General features: G+C 36.4%; 1 protein-coding gene across 7 annotated transcripts in view; it reads left to right on the top strand.

Moving 5' to 3' along the window:
* Positions 1 to 12,548, top strand: part of LOC150094297 (protein mono-ADP-ribosyltransferase PARP4-like) — an 879,331-nt gene that overhangs the window by 363,266 nt on the left and 503,517 nt on the right. For all 7 annotated transcript variants that reach the window (XM_090411811.1, XM_090411815.1, XM_090411816.1 and 4 more), the window contains exon 14: positions 8,018 to 8,236. In XM_090411811.1, the coding sequence (XP_090267937.1) occupies positions 8,018 to 8,236 (219 nt within the window). The remainder of the gene's footprint in view (positions 1 to 8,017; positions 8,237 to 12,548) is intronic.

The following is a 12,548-nucleotide window of genomic DNA, read 5'->3' on the forward strand; positions in this document are numbered from 1 at the left end:
TGCCTCTCTACCTTGTATGGATATAACTCTTTCTCTATCATCAATAGCACTCCCCCTCCCTTTTTACCCCTTCTATCCTCACGAAACACATCATACCTTACCATCTCTAGTCCTGTCAGGATGTCATCCTCATCTAACCATGTCTCACTTATTCCGGCAATCTCTGGGTGCACAGACGCAATTAGTGCAACCATTTCATCTGCCTTGTTTCTTATACTTCTAGCATTGGTATACAAACACAACAACTCATTTCTGGATCTACAGCTAGTTCCACTGATACCACTCACTCGATGTAATCGCTCCATGTTGGACTGGGGCCATTTCCCTTTCTGCTTCTTCATTTTAGAACCTTTTGCAATTCCATCTGTTTCCTCTTGATCCCTGATCATCCCATTACTTTCCTGCCTACACATGCTCTCACCTCTTGGAGCATCCACCTTTCTCACGCTGTCCACCCCTGTCCACCCTGAGCCTCCCCGTTTCCCTGCTCCTCTTGCACACCCATTCTCTCATTTTCTATACTCATACCACTCACTTCCACTTCTTCAATCTCTCCTGTCTTACTCTCCTGCTCTTCCACATCACTTCCCTCTTGACTGATTCATTCTCTCTATTCACTTCTCTACTTTCCTGCAGCAGTCTCTCCAAGCAACTCACACCATAACCACTCAATCAGTCCATCGCTCCCATACAGCTCACTTCGTCCCTCAAACTCATTCCACACATTAACAAACTGTACTCCCATCTCCTCACACATTTCAGCCAGAATATCATTCATAATCCTTGCTCTCCGCCTCATTTCACCACAATCATACCTAGGCAACACACTGACTACCCTTCCTGTCACACTATTCTCTTTTATCTTTCCAAGCAGTCTCCTGACATTCATTTTGACATGCTCTTTGTTCTCTCTCAAATCATTTGTACCAATTAATACAATTAACTCTTTTGCTCGTTCCCGCCTCATATTCAATGCCTCAATCACTCTACTCATTTTACCGCCTGGAAAACATACATTGTGCATTTTATCCTCTAGCACACCTTTAATAATGGAGTCGACATACAACGCCACTCGCTCATCTTTCGTTAACTCTTTCATGCCATCATGATTTATTTTAATAGTTTTGACCTGAATTCTCTTAATTCCATTTCTTGCTTCATCCAATCCAATTCACCTTCCAAACCTCGCGACACATTCTCTCTATCATTAAATCTTTCTAACTTTTTAACTCTTGTCCCCCTCTTCTCACTTTCCCTCTCATTCATCCTTCTTTGTTTCCGTACTTTCGGTCCAACATACGTCCAACTTTCACTATCATTCTTCTCACTTTCACTCTCACATATCTTTCTTTGTTTCCATACTTTCGGACTAACATGCGTCCAACTTTCGCTATCATTCTTTTCACTTTTACTATCATTCATCTTTCTTTGGTTCAGTACTTTCGTTCCAACATGCGTCCAACTTTCGCCATCATTCATTCTTTTTTCGCTATCATTCATTCTTTCGATTTTTTTTACTTGCGATTTCTGCATCACGGCATTTCTACTTTCATTCGTTCTCTCAATTTCGTTTCTTTCCGCCTCGCTTTCATCCCTTTTAACATCCGTTACAGTTGTCAAATCACTCTTTTTCTTTTTTCCTGTCTTTCTCACCATCCTTCTCTTTCAAACGTGCACTCGCGACACAATCGGTACTAGCACTTTCTGTCATCAATTTCATATTCGCATTCATCAATTCCTCGTTCAGGTCACACTTCGCACACACACCCTTCTTCCATCCGTACTAAACATCCACAAATCATTTATGTAATCGAAGGAATACATATAACAGACCCCACACTTAACGAAACGACTGAAATCTAAATTAAAATCATGGAATGACAATGCCGCTGCCTTTTTTTTTTCTCTCCAGGTTACTAGGTCTAATAATAACGATTTCGTATTTAGTTTAGGCAAGAAAAAAAAAAACCCACACTAATAATATCGGTAGCATACAACGTTTACAGCCACTCTTACTTAAACAATTACGCATATATACTTAATTATTCCTAGTAAAACTTATCTGAATCAGGAGCTCTTCAAATCGCGTCCGTAGCGCTTGGCCCACTAGCACCCTCTCAAGTGCATGCATTTTGCTTTCATATTCTGTTGTATCCATCACTACAGTTGCGTTTCCTTTGTTTGATTTGGTTATGGTAATGTGGTTATTATTGTGTAGCTCTTTTAGAGCCATGATTTCTTTATGTGGGATGTTATATGTGGGACTGTTTATACTATCTGCAATAGGGCATAAAGGTGTACCTTGTTTGTGAATTTTTGGAGCTCTATATACCTGGGTGTTTTAATGTGGAGGGGTTTGAGTTTGTTGACTATTTCTTTTGGCCAGGAAGTGACTTTGTTCAATAATTTGCACACCTTATTCTTTTGTGAGTTGGTTTGATCTCGATCTATAATTTCATATGTTGACTGGTCTTGGAGAAGTGCATGCATTTTGCTTTCATATTCTGTTGTATATATCACTACAGTTGCGTTTCCTTTGTTTGATTTGGTTATGGTAATGTGGTTATTATTGCATAGCTCTTTTAGAGCCATGATTTCTTAATGTGGGATATTATTTTTGGGAGTCTTAGAATGGATTAGGATGTTGGCCACATCTAATCGAATATTATTGACTATTGCTAGAGGCAGGTCATATATTCCATGTTCAACGGAAGCCATTATTTGTCTTTTGGAACTTCTTTAGGAGTAATGGCAAAATTGTGTCCCCGACTTAATGCACTCGTGGCTTCTTTGGTTAAGGTTACCGATGATAAGTTCACAACAACCATCTTGATGTAATTATGGCCGCTGCGTAGCAATGCATTGTTGAAGGATATTAAATCTTACCTATATAGGCAAGCCATATACACTGTGGGAAATATTATCAGCATCAGTCAAAGTGCATAACATTTTTAACCTTTTACAGAGAATTAATTTATACAAACATATTTGATTTATATGTAAACACCACATTGCTTAACTTAATTTTTATAGATATATATTAATTACTAGTGGGGTGCTTAAGGGTCAAAGCTGTATAACTGAGAGGAGACCTCCACATAGCCTTTAAAGGAATGCAGAGAACCGACCAGGGCTTCTGACCTAATGTCCAATCCTCACCTTCACATGGTGCACCCTGTTGGGTATCTACTTGGATACTGAACGCACGAGGATAGGCTGGCAATTTGGGATTTAGCCGACCAAATTATATTCTTATTGGTTAAACCAAAATACAAAAAAAAAAAAAAAATTATGGTACAACATGACAAAATTTCATGCCGGCTGGGGCGTCGCCTGGTTAAACAAGGTCCCTTGTTTTAGCCAGGGAACCAGGGCAAAGAGCGAAAAGTCAGCTACTCGAACAAATCTAAAAACACACCCCAACTCAACATCACCAGAGTTAAAGATCGGTACTATCAACATAAGAAGCCTGAATGACAAAGAAATGGAGCTAGCTGAGGAATTAGCTATGATAATGTTATATTCAGGCAATGATAATCAAGGAAAAGAAGGCGTAACCATAGTATTCAACACAAAATACAAGGCTAATCTTCTTGAATGGCAGTCAGTCTCAAGTAGAGTAATGTGAGCAAATATGAGAATGGGGAACTGGACAATTAGACTTATTTGTGCCTATGGTCCCACAGAAGGTTCTACTAGGGTAGAAGTTAAAGAATTTTTGAGGCTTTAGAAAAAGCAACTGACACAATGAAAAAAGGAAAAGTTGGTCCTTGTTGGAGATCTAAATAGCAGAGTAGGAAATGATTGCGAGACATACAAAAATATTTTGGGAAAATTTGGAGAAAAGAGCAAAGCTAATAATAATGGCAAATATCTGTTGGATTTCTGCTCAGGACATGGACTGGTTATTACTAACACCATGTTCCAACATAAAAAAAAAAAGTGCACAAATTCACATGGAGAGAAGAGGCAAGGAATAAGAAAAGTCTTATTGACTATGTTATTGTTGATAGTAATGCTTTCTCCCTGGTGCAGGACACCAGAGTGTACAGAGGATTTGAAATTGGAAGTGATCACTATTTATTCTTGAGCAGGATAAATTTGAATTTCATATTGAAAAGAATAACATGTAAGAAAGTTTTGAAGCGAATAAAAGTTGAGTAGCTCTCAGATGTGAACTGTAGACTAAAATACACAAAGATTATTGAAGAATAAATAAAAGAGTTTGAGAACAGGAATCAAACCTTGGAGATTCAGTGGTAAGCCTTGAAAAAAGCCCTGATTGATTCAGCTAGAGAGGCACGAGGTGAAATTGTCTGCAAAGATAGAAAAATTAGAACTCCGTGGTGGACACAGGAAGTTAAAGAGGCAGTGAAGGAAAAGAAGAAGGCATATCAAAAGTTCCTGGGAAATAAGTCAACTTTTGCTCTTAGAGAATACAGAGACAAATGCAAGAATGCTAAACACTGTGTAAAACTAGCTAAACAAAAGTCATGGGAGGACTTTGGCAAAAATATAGAAAATAAATATCAAGAAAGTGGCAAAATATTCTGGAGGTTGTTGAAGAAGCTTAGGAACGGAGGAAAGAGTGCTGCTGTAAAAGGAATTAGAGATGATAAAGGTGACATGAAAGCAGGAGAAAAAGATATCCTTGAAGTATAGAGTAATTACTTTGAAAAACTGCTAAATGAAATAAGCAGTGATGACAGCACAGTGGTAAAAAACACTGACCAGGCATGCAGTCAGGAATACATATCCATACTTGAAGTAGAAAAAGCCATCAAAGGCTGGAAATGTGGAAAGGCAGCAGGAGTAAATGATATTCGACCAGAAATGCTGAAGTATGGTGCTAAAAGAGTCTTACAGTGGCTGCACTGCATAGTTCAGAAAGCCTGGACAGAGGGACGAATTCCCGATGAATGGAGTAGAGCTCTCATAGTACCCATATATAAAAAGGGAAATAAAACTGAATTTGAGAATTACAGAGGTATTTCCCTACTGAGTGTTCCTGGCAAGATCTATGCAAATATACTTGAGAAACGGTTGAGAAGAATTGTGGAAGAAAAGCTTGGTGAAGAACAAGCTGGATTCAGGCCAAATAGAGGCTGTCAGGATCAGATCTTCACTTTACGACAAATAGTCGAGAAAGCATGGGAATATAACAAAGATCTATATTTAAGTTTTGTCGATTTGGAAAAGGCATATGACAAGGTGCCAAGAAAGAAGCTATTCAATACGCTACAGTTATATGGTGTCAATGAGGCATTATATCAAGCAATACTTCGTCTTTATTTGAGTTGTAAGTCAGCAGTTAGAATTGATAGAAGTACAGGAAGATGATGGTTTAATGTTAAATCTGGTGTGAGACAAGGATGTAATTATCCCCTCTGTTATTCATTATCTATATGGATCATATTATGAAGGAAAGTGGTATTAAACATGATATCAAAATTGGAGATGTTAATATCAGCTCTTTGCTTTATGCGGATGATGTTATACTTCTAAATAAATCCGCTACAAGTCTGCAAGATTCTCTGACTAAATTGAATAACTGTTGTAATAGATATGGTATGAAGGTCAGCGATAAAAAGACAAAGACAATGAAAATAGGCAGAATCATTGAAAATGTCAACTGTGTTGTGAATGGAACAAGTAAACTATTTCAGCTACTTAGGCACGAATTTTAGTGAAGATGGCAAATTAAATATAGAAATAGACAACAGAATCAGCAAAGCTGGTATGGTGGGAAGTCAATTGAATAAATTCATATGGAATAAGAGAGAAATTAGTCGGAACACTAAATTAGCTGTATACAAGAAAGTGTTCAAACCAGTTTTAACTTATGGATCTGACAGCTGGGTCAGAAGTAAAACACTTGACCAAAGACTAGAGACCGCAGATATTGAGAGTCCTGAGAAAGATTAGAGGCATGAACAGATGACATCAATGGCAATATCATATTAAAAACGAGGATATTAGGAAAGAACTTGACATTGTCACCATCCAGGAATGTGTTAGCAGAGCTAATCTCAAGTGGTATGGTCACTTAAACAGAATGGGTGAAGAAAGATTAGCAAAACAAGTGTTCTCTGCCCAGTTGGCAGCAAAACGACCCAGAGGAAGATATAGGTGGATTGATACGGTACAAAGTGCCTTAGACGATAGAAATATAAGATCTGATAATGTTGGAGTCTTGACAAGTAACAGACTGATTTGGAGGAAAATTGTAGATAGGAAGTTAGTTATGATGCAATTTTTTTCATGTAGTACTATAATATCCTGTACACCCCTTGAGGATACATGGCAGAAATTTGATGATGATGATTAATTACTAGCTTATCTCCAACTGTTTATTGATACCTCATGTTATGCTATAACCTTAGTTGGAAGTAAAGTTGCAACATGGATTGGAGAATTAAAAGATTTTCAGTACCTTGGTTCTTACTTAGATACACTGATTAACATACTAATAAGAAAGTACAAAGCTTGTCACTTGCATAAAATCCTAACTCTGGAAATCAAAACTCATCACTACATCCCACAATTCATGAAGTGTGTATAATACTACCAATCAAGCCATATATAATTAATTCTTAGGCATGGAATATTCACTATTTATGCTATTCACTGCAATTATTATTATTAATAGCATTAGGACAGCATGCCTTTTGATTGATATTAGGATATACATGGGAAGATTTCATTCCTACTACTGTCTTTCTTGAAGAAAGACAGGGAAGACCTCTAGTATTTTAAAAATAAAATATATAAAATAAAAAAATCAGCTGAGGCTGTTGGTACACCAACTTAAACATGCATCCCTCACCTATGTTCAAAATTAAATTGCTAATAGACCCAAAGGATGTCCAAGAAAACAGTTCTGCGAATACATAAATGAAATTCTTTTGGAAGATGAGACTTGTGAACCATCTGACATTTACCATTTGGGCACTTAACACAGCATCTTGACTCATCTTCATTTTAATAGACTTTATCTTCATGAGGTGTAGGAAAATTTTTCACAAGCACGAGTTGTAAAGTATATTATATTTGACAAGAAATTATATTATTGTTTTTAATTTACCCAATGTATGCAAACAAAGTTTGTATGTGAAATATCTTCATGACAAGCGTACTTGCTTTAGTATCCCTTAATGCAGAGTACACATCATTTGATTTGTACATATTACTGTGCATTGTGAAAAGGTCACTACTCAGACCAGCTTTGGATGCCTTTATCGAGGTCTTTGTGAAAGCCAGACCCAGGAAAATATTAAGGTTGAATCAGTACACTTAGATTAAAAAGGATTAAAAACAGGAATATAATTTTCTTTTCAGATATAACATACTTCATAACCAAGTGAAAAAATTTCAGACAACTTTCTTTGATCCAGAGTATTTGAATTGCATTATTTTACTACTTTTATATGAAAAATATGTGACTTCTGCATTGATTCAACCTTACCATTCTTGCTCCCTTTAAGGGGCTTCAATAATGGTTGAAACTATTCTGGATAGTGATTCTGCATATCAGTATTTATGTCCAGAGTGAAGTCTGTCTGCATTATAGGATTCTGATGCAATTGGTGCAAGGTTAAGATCCTCCATATGCAAATAGACCTGTCACGAATATACTTCACATAAAAATCTTGTTTGCTTACACTTGGATAAGGATTAAAAACTAGAATACAATTTCTCATGAAGTATAATATAAATCTCCATGAATTGTTATATGCATATTTCAATATATATTTCTCTACCCTTACTGGAATAAACTATGATAATAGTTATCTAATTTTATTCTCCATACATCTTAGAAAATTTTTATATACAAAAGTTTGTTGTATGTTTATTGCTTTTTAAACTTGGTTTACATTTCCATATTGTGGACCTCTAAATGCCAGTGAATCGATTAGCAGGGGAGGACAATTTCACTGTTAAATTTGTTAAACAAAGATAGTTTATAAATCACTATTTTATTGAATTCTTAAAGTCTGTGCCCATTGTTATGTTTCAGGTTAGTATACTTCAGGTATATAAGAATGATGCAGAAGAACCATTTGAAGCCAGATATATTTTTCCACTTGAAACCGGGAGTGTAGTGTGTGGATTTAATGCATATGTGAATGGAAAACATATTATTGGTAAAGTAAAGGAGAAGAAAAAAGCACATGAGGAGTATACAGAAGCAGTTAATAAAGGTCATGGTGCCTATCTTATGGATGAAGAAACACATGTAAGTAAGCAATAAAAAAATATTTAGGTAAGAAACATGAATTGTAATCACAATTACCGATTGGTCATAAAATGGGAATTGCTATAATTCAAAGTTCACTACCTTTAATTTGTACAATAATGCAGAATGCTGGCTTATTCTGCCAAGCAAGCCATTTTATAATATTTTGTAATTAACTATTTGGAAGTAATAATTCACTGAATAAAGATAGGGGAGTGCATGTGTATGTGTTGCATATTTTGATTTAGAGAAGTTGGAGGCTTTACAGAATATATGCTCATCATTCTATCTTAGATTTGTATAAAAGGATACTGAAACTCTGTCATAGTAGGATGATGTTCACAAAAATTGACACTGAAAGTGCATTGGAAATTGGAAAACTGATTTACAAAGCAAGCTTCACTCTCCATTTTTGTTCGTTTGCTGATATGTGATCTAATGTGGATTATGTCAAAACATTTTGAAACTTTGAACAAAAGATTACTTCCAGATTCATTTCTTGCATCTAAACATACTACTCTATTATATAAATCATTATTTTCATATACTGGAAACAAAATACTTATTTCAGTAGGTTCTATTTGTAGGAAGTATACTAGAAGGGGTAGTTTATTATACTTTATATAAGAAAAAATAAATAACTTGCCCTTTATTTAACCCACAATAGCTTCATAAATTTATCTTTCCACTTAATAATAGTCAGAACCAGCATGAGAATTGGCTACCATTAATAAAAGATGCAGTACACTTCCTTAAAAAAATTGTTTATTATTATATAAAGGATAAAAAAGATTACTAGTCATAAAGTCACACATACTTTTCATGTATACGAAGCCAAGCCAAGTCAAGTCCTGAAGAAACTTTTTTCCCTAAGCTAGGATAAAACATGAATGAAAATAATATAATTTCTTGTGAGGTATATATGCATCACATACAGTATCTGAGGTTAACAAAGTGAATGTTGTATCCACTCTCCAACCAGTAGGTTATAATATAAATTATAAATTCAAATTACATAAAATAATATATAAATTCGCAATCATAATGTTTGTGAATATAGATGGTAGGTAAATTTCTTTACTTAGTGTGAGACATTATTCTTCATGTGGCTTGAAAAAACTTCCAGAATGGGCTTAGGGGGGGTTTCATATTTAAAAAGAAAAAAAAAGGAAGATGGGAAAGAAAGCAATATTTTTCGAGTTAAGTTTGTAATATTATCTTATTTTGTTTGTTGTATTCAATAAAAATAATTACACTCACTGCTAGTGCACAATGGTGGATGTAACAAGTGATGCAAGCTGTTAAAAAAAGATAAGTATTAGTAGTAAGGAAAGATATTATTGTGTTTATCTCATGATAACTCCTGTATTTAAGTTTGTGCTATTCGAATCAATGATTTTTTTTTGTATAATTGTGTGGTATTTACTTAGTATTTAGTTAGGAGTTTATGATCTCAGTATTGTCTCCAAGTGCAGTGATTATATTCAACATGGCAGCTGCCAATTTCAGTAAGACCTCTAGCCCCCCTGCATTTAAAGAATACATTATTCGCCACCTAGTTGATTTTGTAGCTTGCCCTGTATGCAGTATGTATCATCTCTTTGTTTAAGGGAAAGTAGGTGTGAGATAGGAATGTGTACATGAAGTGCAGACATTGGGAGGTATTGGAAGACATTAGTATCTCAATCTTGGGATTTCGCAGGGACAGAGATAGTGCTTCAGAAATAGATGATTTTCAGTTTGTGGTTGCCAGTAGTGTGGAGGATGGAGAGAACGTTACGGACCTACATATAGATTTAGCTTAGCTTAGTTTTGGGTAGTTTAGTGGATGGAGATGGTTTGTCTAATGGCCATGATTGCGTGTGCGTGTGTGAATGGCAATTGAAAGCAGAATATATGGAGAGAACTACTGATGAAGGAGATGAAAGGAATGAAGACTGAGTTGAGGAGGCTGAAGGAAGATCTTGGGAGAATTGAGTAATTGGCTAGTGTGAGAGAAATGAGAGTAGGTATAAGCAAACAGCATCAGATCAAGAGAGAGAGAGAATGAGGAAGGCAAGAGAATGGGAGAGACAGTGGAACAGTGAAAATTGCAGAAAGATGAGAGTGTAGAAGCAAGGAATAGAAGTGAGAGGGAGGAGGGAGTGAGAGAGAAAAAAGACACATTGCAAGCCATAAGAGTCAGCAATGCCATTGAGAAAAAGATGATTGAAACTGTTTGAAGTGTCATGAATTCAGTTATTTGGGGTGTGCAGTGTAGAGTGCTTGCCTGGGGGAATGATAGAGTGTGTGCTAATGGTAATGAAGAAAGATGAAAGTGTGAAAGAGATGATAGTAATGGGATGAATGACCTAAGAGGTAGCATGTGATTTGAAGTTGATGTTAGACATAGTGCAGCAGAAATGTGTCTGAGGAAATATAGTAAGTGTGTTGCCTCTGTATGATAATGCAGAGTGGAGGAGAAGAGCGGTGGTGATGAATGAGTATGAAAAGGCATGTGGAATATGTGGATGTGTGAAGTACGTTTGAGGACAGAAGGAAGCTGTATGTAAGAGATGGACTGTATTTGAATGCAGAAGGGCACAGGTATTGGAAAGATTATTGTTTTCTGTTCAAGTGAATATATCAGGACTGGGAAACTAGAATTGCACAGGTGGAATGTTGCAGGGATGGCCTCATGTGGGAATAGTGGCTTGAGAAATGAGGAGGGTATACACTATATTACAGAGCCAGATGGAGTATGAGGGAGTAATAATGGCTATAAGAAGGCTGGCAACACACTGGTTTTTCTGTATACAAATGCTAGAAACATTAGGAATAAAGGGAATTAGTCTGTGACATTGATTGACTCAGTCTCTCCAAAGGCTGTTGGTATCAGTGAAACTTGGTTAACCGAGGAGGATGGTAACAGGAATAGAAATTGAAGGGTATAGCATATTTTGACAGAATAGGGAAAGTAAAGGTAGTGGAGTGTTACTCACAATAAGAGATGAATTGTGCACTCTCAGAGTAGAGAATCTCATGGGAATATACAGTGTGATGAGCAGGAAATGTTAATGCAAATTAGTTTGGCAAGTGCAACGAGTGATCATTATGGGGTGCTTCTACTATAGCAATATAAACTGGGCAGAGGAGACAGCATGCAGTAATAAGAGAACTGAATTTTTGAATATCTTGAAGGACAACTGTCTTAGGCAGCATGTAGTGGAGGGAACACAAGGATCGATAGTTCTGGATTTGGTTGTGACTGAAATAGAATGCTTGCTCCCCATGATTAGTGTGACCATGTAGTACTTAATTGGAGGATGAATGAGCATCAGGAGGTATCAAAACAGAAGGAAGTTATGTGTAATTATAAGGCAGGTGATTATCATAGGCTTAGAAACCAGTTTGCAGCAGTGTAATGGATTTAAGAATTTAAAGGAAGAAGTCACTAGTGCATGGGAGATACTTAAGAAAAAAATTGTTGACAGCAGTGTCAGATTGTATATCTCGAGTGAAGAAGATAAAGTAATCTGGAGTCAAATGGATGACAAAAGGAATAAAAGAGGAATTGCAGAGGATAAAGGGATTATGGAAAGTACATAAAGGGAGAGATGGAGAAAAGTTGCATGAGGAATATAATGCTTGGGCTAGGAAAGTGACTAGTATTGTAAGGAGAGAAAAATTAGAATATGAGAGGAGACTGGCACTGCATTCCAAAAAAAATCTCAAGGAGTTTTTTCACTATGTGGTGAGTTGGAGGAAAAATGATAGTGGACGGATTATCTTATGAGATGGAGATAAGAATCAGGTGACCAAAGCAGCTTAGTTGAGCTATTTAATGATCACTTTATTCCATCCAGGCTTTATTCCTAGAAGGATATTGAGTGGTGAAGTGGATGTGTTCTGAATACTGAGTACGTTAAATGTCAGTAACTAAAGGGAATTCCATCATATGTTTTAAAGGAATATGCTGTGGAACTGACAGTGGCATTAACTTGGCTGTTTAATGCAAGTCTTGTGTGGGAAAGATTCCTAGATAGTGGAGGAGTGTAAGATAGTACCATTGCATAAGGGTGATTGGTAGAATAGATTTATCAAACTGTAGGCCTGTGTGTATTTCTTCTGTAGTTAAGATTTTGGAGAAATTGGTAAGAAAACATATATAGAATTGGGCAGATGAGGGTAATATTATTGATGCAGGCCATCATGGATTTGTTAAAGGATCCTCTTGTTTGAGTAATCTCGTTACATGTTACAATAGAGTAACAAGAGCAGTAGATGAAAGTAAGGCGCATATACTACCCCCCCCCCCTAGGGCCGCATCATG

Source organism: Typopeltis vanoorti, chromosome 22 (genome assembly GCF_054136105.1).
Source record: "Typopeltis vanoorti isolate ZY-2024b chromosome 22, IOZ_Tvanoo_1.0, whole genome shotgun sequence".
Classification (NCBI taxonomy): domain Eukaryota; kingdom Metazoa; phylum Arthropoda; class Arachnida; order Uropygi; family Thelyphonidae; genus Typopeltis; species Typopeltis vanoorti.